We start from the raw sequence: 24,763 nt of genomic DNA on the forward strand, positions 1-24,763 counted from the left end.
TATATATATATATATATAAAAAACATCTGCATGGTATTTACCCAAAGCTATAATCCAAACTGTAGAATTCACATTCTGTCCAAATGCACATGGATTTTCATCAACATTGGCCCCATGCCGGACCACCGAATAAAAGCCATGATAAATTTTAAAAGTTTGAAGTCTGAATACAATGGAATTATAAATCATTAACAATAATATAAATAAAATCCCCCCAACTAGGAAATGTAATAACATGCTTCTAAGTAAATGAAAGAATGACTCATAGGAGAAACCAGAAAGTATTTTGAACTAAATGATCATGAAATGACATTAAAATTTATGTGGTACAACTGGAGGAATGATTAGAGGGACTTTGACATCTTTCAATGGCTATATTAAAAAAGAAAAAGGTTTACATCAATGATGTATATTTCCACAATGAGAAGCTGGTAAATAAAGAGCAAATTAAATATAGGTAAAACAAAGGAAATAACAAAGAGAAGAGAAAAACATCCGTGGCATGTAACAGACAAACAAGGGAGAAAATTTAAAAAGGTAAAGTTGGTTCTTCGAAAAAATTAGGAAATACTTAATCCCCTATCAAAAGCGGTAAAGCAAAAGCAAAAACAGATACACAAATTACTAACATCAGCCATGAGAGATGGGCCATGACTGAAGATCCTCTAAACCAAGTCTAAGGAGGAGTCCCTTTCCCGTGCTCCTGCTGCCACCACTCCTCTGTCCTGGGCAGCTTGCAGGGGCTCCGACAATACGTGTTCTCCCTCCATTTGCAGCTGCTAAAGCAGCCGTCAGGAATGAAGTCCCCTCTGGCCCCAGACCACATTGCTACTCAGAATTAGCCCCACACATGAACTTTGGTGATGAAATCCCCCAGCTCATGACATACGTCTGAAACCTACTAATCTAGCAACATTATATCTTCAGGGCTATTATTCTCATTTTGTAAACTGAAAGTAATTGGTGTTCTGTGTGGCTCAGTCATTACACTGAGTTACATTCAAGGAAGCATGATTCATAAGTCAAAGCGGTTGTAGAATAAGAATTCTGTGCATTATTTGTTTCTGCCAAAGAACATAAAAATCACTCCATGTCATAAGCTACATTAACATTTCTCCAAACAACCTTTTCTCTCCTCCCTGGGGCTCTCTTACCATTCTGACACCCTGGACCCTACACTTTCCCAAACTTTTCTCCACTCTTTAGCTCTGGTACCTCCTCTCCATGCCTTGCATGTTTACCCCATACTACTCCAGCATTCCTGTTAGAAAACCCTCCACTGTTTCTGCATCACACTGGACCAATATGGAGAAACCATAGGATTTGATAACTTCCTGGCCCTCCCTTGAGCCCAGAGGAGTGAACATAGAGGCCTTTCAAAAATGTGATTCTTTTATTGACTACATCTCTCTCAAGAAAGTCTTCTGAAATTTTTCTTAAGATCAAAATTTAATACTTTCTTACTCCTTCCAGTTTTCAAGAAAGAAGCAGAAATATCTTCTGCTTTTTTACTGTCCCTGGTTTTAAATATCCAGGGGTTTTTATAAGAAAAATCTAATAAGGGAAGGAGGGACTACCAAACGTGGAAATTTGCATTTGTGGCAGGATTAAGTGGGCTCGATTCTCCCTATTCCCATACACAAGCTCATTTGCAACACGACTTTGCTACTTCTCCCATTGAGGTAGGCTTTCTCCATCCCTTAAATGTGGACTTGGACATGTAATTGCTTTGGAAAATGGGTCTTTAACAAATATGGCAAGCAGTGACTTGGAAAGGGCTTGCACAATGGGACATGGTCTCTGTTTTTGCTACTGCCATGGAAATAAGCCTGCGCTAGCCTGATGGAGGATGAGAGACATATGGCCTAATTATCCCCATGACCCCAGCCAACAGCCCGCCAACTGCCCGACATGTCAGTAAGGCTGTCTTAGATCATCTAACCTCCAGCTGACCCATCAGCTGACCACGATGTGTGAGCCAACCAGAGATCAGCCAGGTCAAGCCAGACTAGAATAGCCCAGCCAACTAATCATGAGCTAATTATCCATGTTTCAAGTCATGAAGTTTTGGGTGGCATGTTATGCAGCAAAAGCTAACTGAAACAGCATTAAAAAGTATTCAATCTATGTGTGTAAGGCTCACTTCTAAGCACAGGGAACCAAAGTCAAGACATGGTTTCTAGCTAAAGGGATCTGCAAGCTGGAAGTGTACAGATACCAGTAAATACATAATGGCAGTGCAGTGTGATAAATATTGAAAAGAGGTATGAACAAAAATAAGTGGGGTAGCGGGTCATTGAGAGAGTGACTGAATGGCTTGGGATAGTCTAGGAATAAACAGGGGACATCAGAATTGGATCCTCACCAATGAACTGAAGTTTTCCAGGCAAAGAAGATGGGGAGAAGGCATTCTAGACAAAGGAAAACCATAAGGCTGAGAGACATGAAAGTCTATAAGGTAGTTGGGAAATACAGAAATGTAGCCTGCAAGGGGATGGAATAAGAAGTGATGATTAAGGAAATATGAGTCAAACAATGTATTTGGTAATAAGCCCTAACTATTATAGAAATACCAAATTAAGTGAACAAGAAATCATTAAGTGAAAATCACAACAAAGTTATTAAAAGTATGAATTATCACAATTGTTTTCCTTCCTACCATTCTCTTGGACTTCAGATTCTATTGTGGTGAAGAAAGCTATTGCAGCACAAGTCTCCCTGTGTCTTCTGTTTATCCTGATAGTTTTGTTCACACCACTAGCCTCATTCAGTTAATTCAATTATACTTGTCCAGCTTGAAGCATATACATACCTTACGTGGCATATGTACCCCCAATTATATCAGAGACAGTTACTTGCAAAGAAATTTAACTTTTTAAAACATAAAATACAATCAATAATTTTCTAAAGTCAGTTTCTTAGAAAACAGTGGAAATAATTGGAATTTAAAGGAATATGAAAACAACTTCCCAAGTCATGAAAATAAATTCAATTTTAAAGGTATTCCTATCTACATAAAAAAACGTATTATGATGTGTATTTTTCTACACTAAAGAACATCCCTTTAAAGTATTTGGGGGAAGATTTATGTAAAGAACTATCTAGAGTGAATCTGTCTAAACTCTTTCCTTCTTTGGAACTTGTCCATGTGTCTGGCGTAGTTACTAGATATTAGGAAGAGAAGGAAGGGGAGGAGAAAAAGGAGATGAAGGGGAAGAAGTAGCAATTCCTGTGTGAGCTTAGGCATATCACAACCCTCCCAAATCTGGCCTCCACTGTGCATGGCATGAGTGCTCAATAAACGCTTGTTGAATGAACATACTGACAATCCCAGCTTTGATTTCTCCAAATAGAAAAGGAGATACTAAATGATCATTAAAGTACTTACCAATCCCAAGATTCAAATGTTTTCCCCATAAGATAATACAAAAGAATACAAAATGTATACAAGGGTTCCATTTATTAATTTAGTCTTATGTAATACATCAATGTATTTGCTCTTTAAAAGGAACACAAAGTATAAAACTATAAAAAAATGATCCTGAAAATTATACAAATTGTTTTCAAAGCATGATTTTAAGAACAGACCTTTAAAAAAATGTGATTGAGATGTTCCCCAAAGAACCATATGAAAGGGTAAAAGATGAAAAATGAACATTGACCTGGAAGCGAATTTTTCAGTTCAAATTAACGAAATTGTGATGAATTACAGCTTTATTCCTGCCACTGTTACCAGTACTTCTGTGATGGGATTCATGAATTTCATTAGGACTTTAAACTGAATAAATCTGTCACATTACTAATGTTGCAAATTAATTCTAAACCATAACTTGAGCATTCTACAAACCTTGAGAACAAGGTAATTTTTGGCTTTGGTAAAAACTAAATTACTCTCACCCCTTGTTAATAGTGGCTAAATACATAGAACATAAGATTTACCATTTTAAAGTGTACATTTCAGTGTCATTTAGTACACTCACAATGTTGTACAATCAACACTATCTTGTTCTAGAATATTTTCATCACTAAAACAAAGCCAGGACCCATTAAGCAGTCACCTCCCACTATCCCCACCCCTCCCTGCCAGCCCCCTCACAATCTGATTCCTGTCTCAATGGATTTATCTATTCTGGATATTTCATGCAAATGGAATCACATAATTTGTGGCCTTTTGTATCTAGTTTCTTTTACTTAGCCTATTTTTCAAGAAATGCTATATGCGTTAGCACTTAAGGAGACCCAACTATTAATGTAAATCATGAGAAAAAAATACATTAGAAACTAAATGACACTTGAGGTAAGTGAACGAATAAGTGCAATTATCTTTCAGAATGCATTCAAGTTTCTCGGACCGATTGGTGCTTAAACACTGATCAAATGAACAATACAACATATTTATATGCAGCATTAAAATCTTAAGGATTCATTTCCACTGAATTATTAACCATTTAAAGCAATTTATTTCATGTCAGTTTGCCTCACAAGGCTACTGGAATGTTGTAGGGAATTAATACCATTCTCTATTTCAAATCCCTTTCTAATACAAGACCTAGTTTTTAAAAGTTATCAATTGATATAAAAGACATCCACTCGACATAATTAAACATTCACTGGGTAAATCTATTCCTGAACAGGTATCATACTTGTGATCACTTCTATTTCTATAGTTTGATATCTTTTAATCAAATAATGTAGATAAACCTGAATGCTGATACTTCAGTTTTGGATACTACAAACTTGTTAGCTGAGACTTTAAAATAAGCTAAATGTTACTTAACTGAATCTAAACTTACTGACCCCCAAACTACTAAACATGTGCTCATTAGAACAAGTTTTTAAAAATATGCTTAATCTAGATTATTTTGATCTCCTGGTCAGAAAATTGAAGCAATAATGACAATTAACATGGAAAAGAGGATTTTAATGAAAAAAATTTCAGGACAGTAAAGGGCAGTGTCTCCTATCTTCAACTTTAATCTTTTGAGCAGTAACACATTATTGCTACTGTTTTTATATCATTACATCACTGAATATTAATGCAACAATTAATTTACTCTTTGAGAGGGGTATGGAATGCTGTCTACTTCTAACCTTTGCCAAAGAATGAACCAACACATACACCAACCTATGTACCTCTTTAAGGATCTTGTCTGAGAAAAAGATGCTTCTAGCAATTTGAAAGATAAAATGGTAAAAATTAAACCTAATGAATTTGCTTTTACTGGGAAAGGATAATTTGATGAGTTGGTCGGTATTAAGAATTCAACAGAAATGCACTATTACTTTTAAACACATGCATTATTAGCACCACTAGAACTAGCTACATATTGAACCATTTCCTATCACAATACTTGCATGCAAATAGATTAATAAAGTAATTGGGGGAGGCCTAAAATGTTATCAGTGAAAAGAAACATTTATGTTGTCAGTTTGCTTTTCTTCACTGCACACAATACTCAGACCAGCATATGTCAAAAAGAGAAAAAATTATATGAGATTCGTATCAATGACTTTTTACTGTATTTCCATGGAGTACATTCATGAGACATCCTAGTAGCCCATTTCTAAAAGTCACTCTCCAAATAACACATTTGAATGTCAGACATTGTGAATACAAAACATCAGTTTTGAAATGTTCTCAGGTAAAAAAAAAAAGTACCTCAAGGTGTATCACCACTAAATACGTCAAGATGTATGGAGATTATACATGCAAATAAATCCACATATATAAACAATACATTTATAGAATTTTATCAATCACAGACGCAAAAGAATACTTGCAAAAACTCAGCAGAAAAACTAGTTTTTGCGAAGGACTCTCAGAATACCACCCATACTTAGTTTCTTTCTTTCTACTTTTTTTCCTCCTGGTATTGCTCAGTATTTCTAAGACACTTATTAGGAATCAAATATTCCAGGCAACAATATTTTCCAAATGTCCTTCTTTCTATATTAGTAAAGTAGAAAAGTGAGCCAGGTAAGGACACATTTCTCTGAAATATCCCCATACAATCACCAGTACCTGAACTTTGAGTACCTCAGTTTTTTCATCATTAAAATAGAAACTTGAAAGGACGTATGTTTTGAACTTACTTTGATCTTTTAAATCAAAGAAAATAATTACATAAAAAGTGACATTAAAATGAAGCCATCCTCCCTCTCCCTTATTTTATTTAGAAAGAAGTTTACTAGAGATGGTCTTTACTTACGCAGCTCAAAACTTGTTTGGAAACCAGATTTATATCAAATCCTAACAAAACACCTCACTGAATTACATTAAATACAACAGATGAGTCACTCATGACTTGATATTTTTCAAAGGGATAACTAATATTCCCTTACTTTCCAGGCCTCAAGAACCTGTTAGGTAAGACTACTTAGGGCAGTATTTAGATAACCAAACACATATCAGAAAAATTCTTCCCACCGAAGACTTTGACCTTGGTCCAGTCTCCTTAGAGAGCAAGGGGCAGTTGCTTTCTTTTACCGCAATTCTAAACATCCACCTCCGGGGTCCCAATCACATCACCTTCCGATGTGGTGTGTCATGCATAAAACACATTTTTAAATGTTTGCATAACTAATCCTTAGAAAAATTTTTAAGATCAATAAATAAAAGTGTCTTTTTAGGTTGGGATGCAAAATATGAAATCTATTTTGCTTCTAAATGCCAAAAAGTACACTTAAATTGCTAGATGTTAACTATGCTATCAATTTAGTAATGTAAGTTACAGTATCTTCAAAGAATATGGAAGTTTTGTTGAAAACCTCATTATCTTCAAAATTACTAAGATCCCAATATCCATCGTCAATAATAGCAACTACATGGATGGGATATGGAGCAAAGGGTCAAAGACCAAAACAAGATTCTGTACTACCTACCGATAAACCAGACACTCAACCTTTAATATCTCTTAATGATAGGCTTGAAAGGATTCCTACAAATATTTTTGTAGGATTTAATCCTGTATGTCTACATCTACTCTTTTTATTTATCCTAGAAGTCTAAAATGTCCACATGGCTCTGCAACCACTAAAACAAGAATGGAAGATGACTAGGCTAAAGGTTAATGCTAATGAACTATAAGTTGCACTGCAATATACTTTGAACAGAAGAAACATGAGTGAAATACTACTAATAACACTACTAAAGCTTAAACACTGGTAATTCCTAGGGTTTTTTTAAAAAAAAAAAAAAGTCCAACCACCATGGTACCCAATGTATTTTGTCATATAGCTATAAGATTGACACAACATACATCACTTAATTCAACCATTAATTAATAACAAATTACCATTATTCTTAAGTTTGGATTATACGTGTGTGTATATACTCGAACATACGCACTCCAACAGCACATCATTCAGGAGAAGAGCTGGCATGTCCCAGGCTCTTCCCAAGTTCTCATACTTTACAGTGCATCAGAATCACCTGAAGGCCTTTGTTAAAGCAGACTGCTGGTCTCCTTCCTGGAGTTTCTGGTTAAGTCTACAGAGAGACCCAAGAATCTGCATTTCTAACAAATTCCCAGGTAATCCTGGGAACCCCTGCTATGAGTCTCAAAAGGCAATTACAGAGACAGAGAGACAATGAGAAAAAGAGAAACATGCAGTTCTGGGGAAGGAGACAGCAGATAAAATTGAGTACAGGTATCTCCTTCCATCCTGACACCCGCCCTTTATCTTGCTGGTCACGAAAAACTAAGAAATCAACAAAGACTTCTCAAATGACAATTAACTGACATACAAACCCTTTCACGCTTAAAGCCTAGATAGATTGTTCCCATTATAAGTTTTAGAAAAACAAGATTGCCAGAAACTCTTCAGCCTTTCAATATACCTAGATGGGACTACTTTCAAGACGACACTGAAAAGGCACAGAAAGTCAATTAATTGAATTTTCCATATTAAAACCAATAATAATGATCACCAGTAAAAACATTGGTGAGCAATGATAATAAACAAACATTTATAACATGCAGAAAATGTACACTTATTAGAAACACTGTTTGGAATTTCTCAAGCAAGTATTAAAATTTTATTTCAAAGAAAGTTTTTCTTTTTAAGTTACTGAGCCACATAAAGGGGAAATATTAATTTTATTAGAATTTGAACAAATGTTGCACAAAGAAAACATTTTAACAAAATCATATGGTGGCATAACAAACAAAAAAGAAAACAGCCAAAGATGTGTAAAAGAAATGTAAGGTGGAAAACTGTTAAATATCTCACGATCCAGTGTGGAAACAAAAAGTCCCAACTTAAAAAGCAAACAAGCACAACCATAAAACAAAAAGTTAATGTTTGTGCTATCCTAACCAGACACATTCTTCAGCATAACTTTAAAAGGCAGAGTTATATTTTATAGTATTTGATATCTTATTTCTGACTTTTTCACAGAAATAGTATAGAATTCAATCTCACAGTTGAAAGTTTAAACATGGAGAAATAGTTATTCTCCTAATTAAAATGACAGGTGAGGCGAAACAACTGATTAGTCTTTAATGCTATATTTTCAACTGTAATAAGGATGTGACCCATCCAAAAGATGTTCAGAGTTCTTTTCTAATGCCCAAGGAACCCCTCTGCCCAGCCTGACTGCCACGTATGATAATCAAGATGCCAGTCACAATAGAGCATTCTCAGGGACAAACATGACGCAACAGAAGTTTGATGTTTTATAGCAAGTACCTTGTCACCATTCATACTACTAAATGCCAGAAGTTACTTAAAACAAATTACTTAAGTACGTGTCCCCATCTTTGCGATTTATTTCTAAATACTGACATGGTATATTCATTTTTTAAAGCTGGTTAATTAACATCAGGTTAATTATAGTGCATATCAGTTCGAAAAGTACAATAAAATACTTCAACAATAAGACTTTGAGTATTTTTCTGTTATGTCCCGATCTTTACACAAAGATGTAATTCTTACTGTTCTGGTAGAGAAGTCTATGGGAAATAAACTTGGAAATGTTTTAAAGAGATTGTCAACCAAGACAGGTTTCTCTATTTCAAGATTGTCATCTTACAAAGACACCAAATCTCACATTGTTAAATGTCTTAAAGCAATAGTTGTGATTTTTATAAACATAAAAAGGCAAAATTTTATATACTTAAGGAAAGAAAGTTAAGCCCTTTGCATACTGAATATCTGAAATTTACTCACACAATGTCCCCAATCCAAACTTTAAATGAGGTATATTTTCTTATCTCCAAAAATCAGAAACCTAGCAAATACAGAATATGATGAACAGTTTCCAATTAAAATAAGTTGATAGGCTTTTTGCTTTCACTTTAACCTGTCATAAAACACATTGCCATGAGTCTTTGGATGTGGTGTCTAACAAAAACAAAAGTTGCATATGTTCACTCTCTTATGAGTGTTGCAAATATGTAAGGTGAAAATATTTTTGTGAGTCTTTTAAAACATGATAAATGCATTACCAAACATTAGTCATGATTTTAAATATTATGTAAATATATATTAAAGATCATCTATGTATCAATTGTATAAGGGGAGCATTAAAAAATAAAAATCTTATAATGATCTTATGGCAGTCCTTAAGCAATTTTTATCTGAAAAACATATGCTGAAAAAATTTGATTCAAAGTTTTGCTTTTTGAATGCATGGGTTATAACCCAAAGAAAACATGAGGAATAAATTGTTTGGTCAGGATCTTGTTAGTTTAAGAAGCAAAAAATTTAAAAACCAAAATATGCACACCATTAAAAATACTAATTCAGAAAATTATGTAGCTAAAAAGTAAATCACCCGTCCAGCAAGTTCCAAAAATTTCACACATTTCAAACATTAAGGCAACTATTTTCCAACTAAACAGTACTTTATAAAAATATATGTCACTTCAAAACATTATATACATAGTGGCAATAAATTTAGCTAGTTGTAATCTTTAATACATTAATAAAGTGTCACATATGACAAACAAATTATACCAGGTGCTTGCATGTGTATGTGCAAGTGGAGCTACAGTTTCTAAAGTACGGGTTTTAAAACCGAGCGAAGTGAACGTCCTTCTTTAGTGAGTTCTCGGGTGACACACATACACGGCAGTGGGATCGCTTCCTCCCGTTTCTCCACAACATTGTAAGTGCATTTCTTCAAGTGGTCAGCCATGCTTAGGATGTCAGCAAACTTCCATTCATTAACAGAACAAAATGCAGTACTGAACCGCCATACCTAAAAGAAAATTCTACTTCAGATTTAAACAAGTCAATTTACAAGAATCAAAATACACTTCTTGCTCCAACTGTAGAGAGTTGTACTGTTAGAGAAGCAACCAATATAATGTTCCAAGCAGTTAGCTACAAAACTGTCAAAGAGTAAATCCATTTGGAGGCAAATCTGTTTATTAAATACCTATAAATCACTTCCACATCATGATCTCTATAAATGCAGTAACCAAAAATAAATAAAAAAAAAAGAAAATAAAAGAAAAAACATTAAAAACTACATCCAACTTGACTTATTGAGCAATTTTTTAAAAACCATGACCTTATAAATTCAAAGCTACTTCCTAAAAAATATATTGCACATTGTTTCATCCTATCCAATTGGTCATACAGAACTATTCAGAGTCTGGAGATACTGACAACACACATGGTATTCTTTTCCCCAAGTTTTTTTCCCATTCCTATTATACTATATGAAGTATGCCAAAAAATATACTACTTATAAGCACTAAAGGTACTTAGTAATATTCATGAATATAGGCACTTCAATTTATTCAAAATGTTTCTGAAAATTTACATTAAAAAGCTTTTGTAAAATGAATATAATTTTATTCCAGATCATTGTAAAATGCATTTCTAGGCAAAATATTCACCTGCTCTCCCTGTTCATGTGTCTGTTAGAAAAATATGGGCTACTTCTCCTATTGCTCACTCAGCAGCTCCAAGCCCGGAAACGATGTTACCTTATTGGTCTGCCAACGATAGTACTGACCCCATCTCGTCTTTACAGTTCTAAATATAAAGCCACGTGAACCTAGGTAACAAGCACGAATGAAGGACAGACTCAAGTAACACGCGTGAATGGCACGGATCAGGCCTAGGCATTCTAGCTAAGCTAAGCTCATCAGGAGGCAGATGTGAGAGAACACTGAACACACAATAGAAGGCAGATAACTCTAGAAAGTAGCAGATTTCAGAAAAGCCCTCCGCACTCATTAGAGCTTCTCTGATAAGGAAGTCAATGACTTCCAGGGTGGCCAGATGCCTTCAAATTCTGTGGGAACATCTATTTTTCAGGTGGCAATAGAAGTCACCACTGTTTGGCACAACGGGTACGTACACCCTATACTCCTTGGCGTTATCCCACTTATGGCTCCTGCATGGAGTTCTTTCCTAGGAGTCCTAGAGAGTAGCTACCAACAGACATTACAGATGTCACTTAGCATCCCTTACAATTCCATATACCTATGAAACTACAGGAAGAATGACTAGTTTGGTTAAACTTCAAGCAGAACAAACTTGTGAAAGCTTCAATGGTGGCAGACAGCCTCCCTACATCCACATGATTGAGTCTGGTGAAACAAAGTCAGGAAAAAATGGATGATTCCCACATCCTGATGACAAGGTTTCTTAATCATAGGCCAATTTTTCTTTCAAAAGTATTCCTCCAGTACATTAGTGCCTGCTATATGGCGATGCTGTGCTAGGTAGTAGATATTTTGGTTCCCAGAGAGTCTCACTTCTCAAGGAACTTACAATCTAATGAAAGAAACGGACAACACATTAGTGAATTAGAGCACAGCAGAGTGCTCCAGTAGGGCACACAGACTGGAGGACTATAATGGGGCGCCACACGAACACAGAGCAGTGCACGTCCCTGAAGATTTCGGTGAGGTTGGGGATTCCAGAAGGCTTTCCTGAGGAAGTAAGATCTGTACAGTAAGCAGGAAATATAGTAAGAAGATGAAGAAAGCAAACTCCAGAGACAGGTTCCCTAGGTCTGAATCCATCAATTAGTTGGACAAGTTACTTAACTTCTCTAAACTTCAGTTTCTTCTTCCATAAAATAAGGACAATAGATTAAATAAGTTAACAGAAGTAAAATGCTTATTAGTAAACTGTCAGGCATATTGCAAATGTTCAAATGTAATACTGTGTTAGGGACAACATACTCAAAGGTCCGTAAGGCAAGAAGGCAAGAAAGAAAACATCAGAAAACTGTAAGTAAATCCACAGAGTTGGAATATAAAATAACAAGAGGAAATTTAAGATATAAGATTTATAATATAATTCTTAGAATTTAAGACTATAAAAAGTCTTAAGTATTTCATTAAGGAATCTTTATCCTGGAACAATGAAAAAACACTAAAGTTTTTTATCTTTTTTTTGTTTACATTTATTCATTTTTGAGAGACAGAGCATGAACAGGGGAGAGGCAAAGAGAGAAAGAGAATCTGAAGCAGGCTCCAGGCTCTGAGCTAGCAGTCAGCACAGAGCCCGAGGTGGGGCTCAACCCACAAACTGTGAGATCATGACCTCAACCGAGGCATGAGCCACCCAGGCACCCCAACATTAAAGTTTTTAAGAGGCACCTGAATGGCTCAGTTGGTTAAGCATCCAAATTCGGCTCAGATCATAATCTCATGGTTTGTGAGTTTGAGCCGCACGTTGGGCTCTGTGCTGACAGCTCAGAGCCTGGAGCCTGCTTCGGATTCTGTGCCTCCCTCTCAATCTGCTTCCCCCACCCCACTCATGCTGTCTCTCTCTCAAAAATTAATAAACACTTGAGAAAAATATGTATATATTTCTGGGGCGCCTAGCAGCTCAGCTGTTTCCGCATCCAACTTCAGATCAGGTCATGACCTCGACGTTTGTTGAGTTCGATCCCCACAATGGATTTGCTGCTGTCACCCTGTCGGTGCAGAGCCCAATTTGGATCCTCTGTCCCCCTCTCTGTCTGCCCTTCCCCCACTTATGCTCTCTCTCAAAAAATGAAACATTAAAAAAATATACTTTAAAACAAGAAAATATTTCCCTCTCTAGTCCTTATGGAGAGAATATGCTGGAGAGGGACCCAATTAGGAACAGAAACCCACTTAGGCCACTGTGGTAAACAAGAGAGAGCTGAAGGGGACAGAGCTAAGGAAATGGCAGTGGAAACTAAAACAAACCTGAGAGTTTGTTTGAAGACTTGAGTTTAAGGAAGACTCAAGAGTACTTTGTCATTACCTAGATATGGAAATAAAAGAAGTCAGCCCTACCTCCCAAATTCCTAGTTTGGCAACTAGGTAGATGAGAAGGCCACCTGCTGAGGTTTAGAGGGACAGAGATGGAGAGTAGTTTGGACATGCTGAGTTTGACGGACTTGTGAGATAATCAAGTGGAAATGTCTAGGAGATGCTTGTATGGTCTGGAGTTGAGAAAGTAGCCAGGAAATAGATGTGTAAGTAGTCTGTGTAAGTGATGGCAATTTGAACTCCAAAAGTAGATGAGATTTTTCTGCAGGAATAGAATCCCCAGAAAGTATTTCACCACATAGGTCAACACTAACGGGCAAGGACAACAAGAGACCATGCTCAGAGTATCCCATCCTGAATGGAAGAAAGACACAAATCACCTGTATGGGTATGCAGGTACACAGTAAGTATGAAACCTCCTGCCACCAGAATTCCCATTTGGGAAAAAAAAAAAGCTTCAGGAAAACACAAAAGATGCAGAATTCTGAAAAACTGGAGCAAATGAATAAAAGCCAGAGAAAACCCAAGGGTGACAAGAACAAAATAGCTAGAAATTTGAAACCTGTGCAATGAAGGTGAAATTTTTTCCACTTTATAAAATACAAAATGTCATATTACAAATGTTCTAAAATAAAACTCTGCAATAAAAGATACTTGTAATGCCTTCTATTTTCTCTTAGATGGTGACTCAAAAAGTGGGCAAAAATAGGGGCACCTGGCTGGCTCAGTCTGTGGAGCATGTGACATTTGATCTCAACGTTGTGAGTTTGAGCCCCGTGATGGGCATAAAAATTACTTAAAAAATAAATTTAAAAAGCATAAAGATTAAAAAAAGAAAGTGGACCAAAGTAGACTTTTCCACAAGAGGAAATGGCGGAGCCAGGATTTGTTCCCAGGTCGGCCTCGATCCCTAGCACAAGCCCCTAGTATGCAACCATCTCTTGTACACTCCTACACCCAGAGCCCCCACCTCCAGGATCAAGTCCAACTACCTACTTTTACCTCCCACTTCAAGCTAACACATTTCCACAGCTATCCTTTTATGTCCTCTAGGTCCTCAAGTACTCCACTGGTCACTGACTAATGGTAGGATTTAAAACTTTTTTCATCTCTCCCTATTTAAGTTCTACCTGAAATAACCAAATTCTAAGAAAGACCTTGCCAGGAATGGAGAGAAACTGCCAACTGTAAGCAGTGAAAAACCTTGTCCTTGCTTCCTCCATTGTCCTATGGTGAAAATGTTTCAGATGGAACTCAAAAATATGTAGTTAACATGGACTCAAAAAGAATTGTTATAGAAAAATTAAGTACACAACTGCTCAAATGAAAAACCAAAGTGGCCTCTGCTACATTAGAATCTAATATTAGGATGTCTGCAGTAAATACGTGATTTTGACAAACAATTCTAACCTAGTCTTCCACTAACTATAATTATTTTTAAATAGTCTCTCAGGTTGAAGTATAAGGACGGTCAATTTTTCAACAAGATCTTAATTTTATTAATTCTGCAACATTAAGTGTCTACCATATGTCAGTTGAGGAGATGATACAGTTGGGATTAAACTAACCTTTTCCTTTATTTGCCATGATGAATTTCCTTCTGGATACTTCTTTTTCCCCCACTGCAGTATGACCATTCCACGAGACTGAAGCAGGCTGCCACACACATCCCTCATTAACTTGGATACACATGAGAGCTGGCATAAACTGAAGCCATCAAGAAAACCTGCAATATGTTGTAGGACCTCAAAAGGAAGACTACTTAGATGGTCACTATGTAATCCCAACACACAGTTTCTAGCAGGCTCCACTAATACTGTAGATACACAAGGCTGGACTCCAAATGACCTCAAATGGCGGTCATGTATAATCTTTGCTCCTTGTGTTGATGGACAAAATCTACGCTGAGAGTAGGTACAACCATAATATGCTAAAGGACACCTCTGTTCCATCCAGCCATTGAGTCCAGCATGAATGTCACCATGCACGTTCTTAAAATGTGAAGAAAATTCTTTTCTTCTAAATAACTGTCCACAAACAAATGTAAACATTGAACGCTGCTTGGGTTGGTACCTAGCGACACATTCCAATACTAAATCCAGTCCAAGTGTCTGAAAAGGACTTGGATTTGAAAGCTGTGGATTGGCATGATCACAAGCTGAAGCTGAAGCTATCTCCCCAACCATCGTATTTGTAGCTAATATTGCAGATGGAAGTGAAAAAGTCTGAGTCCCAAAATCAATGTGATAAACATCAACCATGCGACTATCAGATATACCCCTCCCACCTGGAGAATCTCCTAGACAAAACAGTAATGCTGCTGTGATTAGATCTATTCCTTGGAGGCCCATTGGATCTTCTGCAACTTCCAAATCTGATGTATCTACTGCTTTATCTTCTTTTGGTTTAGACCAATATGAATTAGAAAGAAATTTGAACGAAGGCGGATGACTGAAAGATAGGACATCCATATTCCTCAAGTCCCCTAAGTCTACTTTTCTCCAACACAAGTCTTCATCCTCACCATCTGGCATGAGGATATGCTGAACTGTGCCGTTAGGCAAAGCACTGGATGGTAGGACTTCCCTAAGGTGGGCTGCTACTGAAAGTGAACTGGAAGGATCTGAAGTGCCATCTGATGCTACACATTCTCCATTTGTTAAGTTACTTGGTTTTGAATCACCATGTAATTTCTGATTTTGGTCTATGGCCTGTGTACATATATTTTCCAAAGAAAAGCCATTACAAAGAGCAGAAGTGCCATAAGAACTGGCATTCGAGTCACACAATAAATCACTTGAACCATTTGGTTCAGACTGGACACTCAGACTTGTGTCATCATGGTCAATTCCACCTACTGCTCCTATCTCATCCTCAAAAAGACGGTCCTGGTCTTTCAAGTGTCTAGTCTGCAAGCTTTCTCTGGCATTTTGCTCTTCATTCATTTCATCTGTGGAAGCACAAAGACTTGTATTTAACATGCCAATGTCTCTTGTGGCGGTATTCAGGATATCTAAGGCAGCAGCCAAACTTCTGGTTGTTTCTACAGTAGCTTGATAAAGTGCACCATAAGATTCTTCATCAACAGATACCAAACCATTAGTATGTGGTATCTCTGGGACACTTGATTTAACTGAGATTTGTTCTCTAGATTCTGCCACTTTGTCAGTTGCTTTGGACATCATGGTGGCTACTTTGAGAGATTCTAAGAGCATCCTTTGGTCTTGAAGGGCCAAGGCCATATCTAATTGTGCCACTTCATCGACATCTCTGCTTAGATTTTCATACGATTTCCGATCTGCATAACTAACTGGCCATCGGTTCCACTCCATAGTACAGCACACCACGCTTGCAGGACACATTTCCAGATGTTCAGCAACTTTATTTCGAGCCATTGTAAACGGACATCCAAAATCACTATTTAAGCAAGGCACTCGTTCAAATGGACATAAAAGTCGATGCTCATCAGCTTTACAAGAATGGAAAACTGCTCCACAAACCAATGGACAACCAATCAAGTCACAGGAAATCCCAGGCTCTGGTCTGGTCATACACCGTCTACTGACACAGTTCACACAGTGTGAATGCTGCTGCTCCTCCTCCATTATGGCCAGTCCAGTTCTAGTTGTTGAGATGGAAAAAAGAAAGAAGTTAGGCAAGAAGTGGTCGATTTTTTAAAACTGCTGAATAACATAAATCAAATCATAAAGGTGTACTGACTTATTGTAGGATGAAATATATAAATTAAACATACTTAAGTTTATTTTACATATAATCAGTCCATCTTGAAACACTTTAAGTACTTCAAGTAACAATTGCAGTCGTTTTCATATATCATATAACAATATGCCTGAAAGGCCAAATGTTTCAAAATATAATACTTGAATTCTAGTATACTGTGTAGAATATCAATTGATGCCAAAAACAAATTAATGCATATCTAACATAGATTTCCAAGAATGCTTCAGCTTTTATTTTTTTAAAACTGATTCTGAAGCACCCATACTCCAGAAACCTCATCATATTCCTAAAAGGGAAGGATCTGAATTTGATGAATATACTTAACTAAAAGTATTAGAAGCTTTTGTTTTATTCCCTCTAAATATCTGAATTCACTTAGGCTTTCATCTACTGATCCTCCTTCTACGTATCACCGCAGTGAGCCTTACCTAGTACAGGGAATTTACCCAGAAAATGTAAGTTCCAGCTCCAGTGTGTGGCTATGGGCAAATCACATACTTCTGAGGGTCACAGTTTCTATTCATTTGTTAAACATCTATTTTCTGTTTAACTACTCTGTACCAGGCACTGTGTTTGGTGTGGCAATATAAAAATTATTAGTAAGACATGGTCCCCTCTCTCAAGGAACTACAGCAGGTCAGAGACACAACAGTAAAAATCATGTCACATTACTGTGTGATCAATTTGACAGAAGTAGAATGGTAACACAGAGAAGATAATTTTCAGCATGGTAGGGGCTACACAGTAGACTTGAAAGACGGGAAATCTTAAGCATAGGAGGGCAGAGTTGGAAAGGTAATGAAGTATTCAATGCCGAAGTGACAATATATGTAAAAGCAGAAAAGCAAGAACTGGAAAAACATGTTCAGGAAACCTCAAGTTTCCTCGTGTTGCTGGACCGCAAGGTGGAATGCTGCACAGCTGTCGGAGATAAGGCAGGTCACTAGAAATAAAGCAAATCATTCGGACTGTACTGCTACTCTCAGGAGGCCAGACTTTAAGTAACAGGAAGTCACTGAGGATTTGGGCAAAGAAATATATCTATAGAATATGAGGAGGGCTTTACAGATACCTAATGATCTTTCTTGCTTTTATCAAGAAAAATTTTATACAAAAATAAGAAAACATCACTAATTTAATTATAATTCCTGACACTATGTATTTTTTCTGTAATCTTCAATGTCTTTATTGGCTTGTTCTTATTAGCAGTAAAAACTTAAAAAACTATTTCATCTTTAAAAATCTAAATAATAGGGCCGCCTGGGTAGCTCAGTTGGTTAAGGGGCTGATTTCGGCTCAGGTTCATGAGTTTGAGCCCCACATCGGCTCTGTGCTGACAGCTTGTGGCCTAGAGCCAGCTTTGGATTCTGTGTCTCCTCTCTCTCTCTCTCTCTGCCCCTCCCCTGCTCACTCTCTGTCTCTCAAAAATGAATAAACATTAAAAACTTCTTAAAATATAAAAATAAATAAAAATTAAGAAAGAAAACAAGATCCCCCCTTTTACCACCTTTCTTTTTTCCTAGGAAAAAAAGCTTCTGAAGAAGGAAAAAGAAAACAGAACAACCCAAAACTTCAAACCTCCCATGTACTCTTCAGTCCTCTAATCAGGCTTTATTTTTACCACCAGTCATTAAAACTGCTCTGAGATCCTCAATGCTAAATCCAAAGAGCATTTTTTCCAGACCTCATCTTCCTTGGCCATTTCCTTTATTATGCTATGTCTTCCTTTGTAATCTATTTGCCTTTCCTTTAGCTTTCAAGATGTCACATTTCTCTTTGGTTATGACTTAATTTTTCTTCTAAAATATTTCTCTTCTTCAGGGATCACGTCATTTCTTGCTCATCCTATACATTTCCCCTGGGTACTCCAGTTTCTCAAAAGCTTCACCTGCCACCCATATGCTGAAAACTAATCTATATGCTCACCCAGATCCCTCTTCCAAACTTGAGGTCTCTATGGCCGACTGCCTGCTTACTCTAGATCTCTACTTCTTTATGGCACAGGCAACGCATCTCAACATTACCCAAATTAAATTACAGTGTAATAGATAATAATTTTCTAGGTAAGAAGTCAATTCTTAGCCTATTTTCTTCACTTCAGTACATAAAAGTTTACTAGCTTTCTGACATATCTTCCCATAAATTCTGAGTTTGAGGTGGCTAATGTAAACTAATTACTTCAGACTTTGCTATCTATTTTTCTCCAGTGCAGGGCTGGTTTTTGTCAAACAATAACAGAAGTCTACCTAATACTGAGAGAGCTCTCGTTGATTAAGAAGAAAATTTCTGAGGTGATATTATGGTACTTACTGCTGCGTGGAGGGAAAAAACACCAAAGCACACATTTAACAAGAAAACTATATTTTTAAATTGTATTTAAAAATTACAACTATGAGTTAAATACTTCTGAATGTTTATCCCCATAAATTTTACAGGCTAAGTAAGACAGAACCTATATGGTAAACACACACATGCTAACAGTCATAACAGAAGAAATGACAGACTAATGATGACAAACATTTGTAAATTAAGCAGAGGTTCAAAGAGAAATGTTAGTATGAATTAAGACAAGTTTTACTGAGTGAGTAGATTGTGAAAACAGCTGGCGCTTTCTTATTTTGCAACAAGACTGACTTCATCTCACATGCTGAGGGTTATAAGCTTGACTGTTACTAAGAGAGAACCTAAAAATACAAGCAGTTCTAAAGAAGTGACCACTGTTCTCCTAACTAGTAGAAACACTCTATGTTATGTGCACATCACATGACCACACCAGGGAGAACACATCTCAAAAACATCACTTAATTCTAAACCAGCAACTGCTACAAACAACTAAGTTAAATGCAAAACAGACAACTTTGAAAGAAAGACATAGGAGTCTCAAGCTTCAAAATAGTTTGTTTAAAGTAGTTCAAAATGTTTTTAAAAAAATAAAAACAAACAAAAGCATCCACAGTAATGAGTGTACAATATTTACTTACTGAAGTAGACTTCAAAGGAAAAAAGAACATTAGTTATGTACCAATTTTATCCCTTATGTATATCATTTCACTTAATGTCCCGTAATCCTCACAACAACCCAGAGGAAATGGAGGTTCAGAAAGGTTTAAGTGACTTGCCCAAGGTCATCTACCTTGTACGTGGCAGAGCTAAGACTTAAGTCTATATCTGATCAATGCACATGGACAACAACAGATATGTTTACTCATAAAAGCTTAAGAAAACAGGCAGCACTTCAGTAACTGGTGATCCAATTTTAAGATGTTATTTAAGGAATGAAGATTACACAACTTTGCGTGTAGTTTATTCCAACACTTAGTCACCCTGTGGTCAAGAAAGTCTTTTTGTTCCTTTGTAATTACAATAGCACATAATTTCACTTTGAAGGTAAGTGTTTAAAACTACTTTTAAAATAACGTACATTTGTAATACTCAGTATAAACTTATGGAACAAGAATATCAATGTAACAATTCTCAAAACAGCTATACAAACTAGCAATTAAGTTTAATTCCATTCTACAAGTAAATATATTTAAAAAAGAAGTTCAGAAAATGCACTAGATAATACCCAAAGAGTATTCTGGGGATAGAACTGTCAGTTTAAAATTTTTTTAATTTTAAATTCCAGACCCCTTCTTTTTCTAATCAAGATCATCACCAAATTAAATATGCCTCCATAAAGTATTTTGCAATTGCTCATAAACCTTGAGAAATAGGTTTAAAGCATCCATCCCCATCCCTCACTTTTCAGTTGAACACTGACACAGCAGACGCAGTAGAAAACAAGTTGCTAAAACTGAGGCTTCAAATTAAAGATAAGCTTAACCGAAAACTCAATACTAAAGGTTTCTTAAACTCTCTTAAAAGAATATTAACATTCCAAATAACATCTCCTTTAATTTACACTTAAAGTTAAATGACTGGAAAAAGTCTCATTAGGCTACAAAATATTACAATATTACAATAGTTTCAATTTCCTCCAACGGAAATTCTTGGCCAACTCAGTCTCTCTGACAGACAAGCAATCCATAAAAATAGTTTTAAGACATGGCATTCTCCTGTACAGTGAAATGAGGCCTTGTCATTTAAGGCTATTTCTAGACCTAAAAATAATTACCCTCAAAAACCCATTTCTTTATTTTTCCACGTTCATTAAAGTAAGGAGATAAATAAAAAAACATTGCAAGTTAGCATGATGTTAAAACACTCATAAGTCAAGTCACTCAAAGCACTCAATGCAGCTTGCTGCAATGTTTGCCTCTGAGAGCAAGGCCCGTGCACACACTCCACACCTCTCCCTCCACCTCCAACCGCTGCCTCCGAGTCTTTGTCTCAGCTTTAGTGTTACTTTCCACACACCAAAGGCAAGGTATGGATCCCATATTATGCAGTGGGCTCAGTACATACTGCATTCTTCCTTGATAATGCCAGTCACAATTCTTTAAATAAATCATTATTCTTTAATAACTATCCCCGCAGGAAAACTTTATGCTCCATATAGGAAACAGAACCATCTCAGTCTCAACCATTCTTGTGTTCCCTGTATTCCAGACTGCCTAACTGGAGCCTCACTTATTTTAGAAACATGAATAAATGCAAGAATTATACTACAAGAAATAGCCACATAAATTCCAAAACAAAATGAGATTCCTGATTTCATGGGAATCTACATACTTCACACAAAAATACAGCCTTACAGACCTAGAGTCAGACAATCAGATTGCGCCCAAACTACTTCACTGTACCAGCTATAAAAAGTCAATGGTGCTCAAACATTTACTGAGGACCTAAGTTATATGTTCCAAGCATTATATAGGGAGTAAATGGTCTATGAAAAAAGCAAATCAAAGGGAAAAGGAAATCAAAGAAAGTTAATTTCAACCTTCCATTATTTTAAAATCTTAAAAAGTGATTAATTCATAAAACGCACAAAAGTAAATGTTTACCTGTATACTGTTCCACTATTTTTAACTCCCTAATCAACTTTGTGCTCTAGTTACTTGAATATAGAGGCATCAGTTTCAAAAAGAAAAGAAGAGAGACGCAGAGGTGTCTGCACACGTGCACATGCCTGAGTAGGTACACAGTTAAGAAGCTCAAAAAAGTAGCATCAGTCAACTGCTTAATATTATAGCTAATATGGTACTAGATGAAACAGAATTCCATTTAAACAACAGAATGCTGTTTCAATGTAAGACTGAAATGGACCAATGGACAGACATGTTCAATTAGTTAGCACATGCAAGTCTACAACTGAAATCTGCCATTTAGCAATCAGTTAGCTATAAGCGGCTCCAAGCAAGTCTCAACCTTTTGGTACAGTTGGAGGTACTAGTCAGTAATACAATTAATTGTACATTTAAATTAAATACAAACACCTGCTAGGTGATTTGCAAATCAAGTGCAATCAGTTTTAAAGACCATAATAAATCTATAGCCTCAGTTGGACATTTTATTTCACAGGTTAAAAAAGGGTATGGGGGGGTGGCAGTGATTAGGCAAGATTGAAAATCCACTATCATTAAACTTCCAACTCAAAGCATATGCCCTCCTGATGAATCCAAAATGGCTAAATGGGTTACACTGTATACGCTCTTTACATCAGATTTTGGTTCTGACTTTTTATTTATAGAATGATGACCTAATTATATGGAATTTTTTTTCAAAATTTTAAACATTCCAGTTTTGATATAATCAAAATATGTATCTTCTAGTCTAAATATAATCATGAGTAGCTTATTTCAAAGTGAAAATCCTGACTGCCTGCAATGCTCTCCACTAAATAAGCGAATGAAACTGTTACAGACTTATATCAAATTAAAATGATATTAATAAATATTTAATATTCAGACCAGAACCTATTTGTTGATGCTCAGATAAAACTAATGCACCCAAATGGTGGCACTCGGCTTACGGAAATGAGCATCATGGCAGATGGGAATAGGCTTCTAAGGAATCTCAGCTTTGTGACCTTGAGGCTATTACTCTACTGTGAAAACAAGGTAGAACTCTATAAAGGTTGGTACAATTAAATGTGTCCAACAGGATACAATGTATTTCTCAGAAAAAGATGTACTTCACTTTATACAACAGCCACATTTACATACACAAGACTTAATGCAAAATAATGTTTTATATCAAACCATTTATAATTGTAAGGCTTATAAAAACCAAACGTATGAGGAAATAACCTATGTTAACATTATCCAGGCACAACACAACCTTAGTAAAAGATTTTCAGACTGGGTTTTAAGTGGGGTATGCTTATGTGTAATTAGCTACCCACAACATAAAAACCATTGGTCTACCGCCAATCTTACATAGTTCATCAAACTGAACTTGAAATTAAATATTTTATATAGCCTTTTCATTGAAGACTTAGTCAAAGAATTCTACAATGTCCTTTTGATGAAACGGTCAGTTAACAGATGTATCCAAAATCATACAAAACAGCGCAGGGCTTATCCCACTGAAAGTCACATTTCAGTAATACAGTATATCAAAGAGCAAACACATTAACTAAAGCGTATGTGGTGACCTTAAAGTACCCCTCTAACTATATACATTATCACAAAATATTATTGCTCTTTAATAAGTATTGTATTAGGATACTTTGTATTTTTTTCAAAGTCTGCAATGGTAGAGATGGAGAAATGTTGAAATTCAATACCTCGTCCACTGGGAATGCATAAAAGTTTGCCTACCTGGGAAACTTCAGTTCTCTGGTAACACTCAACAAAACTCCACCCACTAACATTTCCAGAATCACCAAAAGAGCTTCTGCCACTGCACTGAAGTACTAAGTAAAAACAAACTGGCAACTTAAAAGTTGCCAAAACACCATGTTATCCTCAATTAAGCTTCTGGAGTGAGAAACAGTGACTAAGCATAAAGAACAGTGATTCAGCGAAAACTGCACACTGAAAAATTAAATCCTGAAAATTCCTAAACATACACTTTACGGTATCCTTTTCCATTTGCTGCGTCCAAAACTGGAGTGCTACTTTGTTAATACCTTACAAATACGAGCAAATGCAAAATCTTATTAGGTCTCTAATGGATACAACATGGTATTGGAATGCAGCAAAAAAAAAAAAAAAAAAAGTTTAAAAGTTTGGGAGGTTTGTATTTAAAGAGTTTTAAGTTACTCTACCCGGATATCAAAATGCCCGTAAATAGCTTCCTTTTGGATCAGAGTCAACAAAGTAATTATGGAATAAAAGGTCAATTCCTTCCCAACCATCTTTTATCTGGGACTTACAACACGGCTCACAGAGAAAAACAAGAGAGGGGAACGGAGTACAGAGTCATGGTAAACAACACAGCGTTCTGCCTGTCTACCTCCATTCTCCCAAACACCCACGTTAAAAACATACTCAAAGGAGACTACTTTGAGTTCAACGTGCACTCTATGGCCCCTTTCCAAGCACTGTTCCTCGGACAGGACACAAACAACCTGGAAATGGCCATACCCCTCAGATCCAGAAAATCAGGAAGTTTCTCTTTAATAAGGGCGCTCAGAGGCTAAGACTAAGATCCGCTCACTACCATGAATGGAAAAGTTACCAACTTCACTCATCCCGTGAAGACAGTTCAATATTGCCTCCCAAGCTTCCTAAATGTAACCCATCTGTCCCCAAACAACCCAAGTTTTCAAACGGCAAAAGGAAAGAGAAGCCGGGTTTTTAAGGTTCTGAGGGTTTCCCAAGTTCACCTCCGCTTCCCGCCTCCCTCCCCAGAGCACGGACACGCCAGCCAGGTGACACGCGGGTCGGGGGTCGGGACTGGGTCGCCATTGCTGACCGCCT

At 36.5% G+C, this 24,763-nt stretch overlaps 1 protein-coding gene across 1 annotated transcript; it reads right to left on the reverse strand.

Moving 5' to 3' along the window:
• Positions 1 to 8,131: 8,131 nt before the first annotated feature.
• FBXO30 (F-box protein 30) lies at positions 8,132 to 24,724 on the reverse strand. The gene is made up of 3 exons (XM_029945047.1): positions 24,670 to 24,724; positions 14,783 to 16,835; positions 8,132 to 10,204 (listed from the first exon to the last, which is right to left on the reverse strand). The coding sequence occupies exons 2-3, from the start codon at positions 16,817 to 16,819 to the stop codon at positions 10,001 to 10,003; spliced, it is 2,241 nt and encodes a 746-aa protein (XP_029800907.1). The 5' UTR covers positions 16,820 to 16,835; positions 24,670 to 24,724; the 3' UTR covers positions 8,132 to 10,000.
• Between the last annotated feature and the right edge of the window lie 39 nt (positions 24,725 to 24,763).

The sequence above is a fragment of the Suricata suricatta genome, chromosome 7 (assembly GCF_006229205.1).
Source record: "Suricata suricatta isolate VVHF042 chromosome 7, meerkat_22Aug2017_6uvM2_HiC, whole genome shotgun sequence".
Classification (NCBI taxonomy): Eukaryota; Metazoa; Chordata; class Mammalia; order Carnivora; family Herpestidae; genus Suricata; species Suricata suricatta.

What these genes read in the sequence shown, in the direction of transcription:
- FBXO30 (XM_029945047.1), bottom strand. Translation starts at nt 16,819, where the DNA reads ATGGAGGAGGAGCAGCAGCATTCACACTGTGTGAACTGTGTCAGTAGA. An exon ending in CATGGCAAATAAAGGAAAAG is followed by an intron (nt 10,205 to 14,782) that starts GTTAGTTTAATC and finishes ATTTTCTTTTAG; the next exon opens with GTATGGCGGTTCAGTACTGC.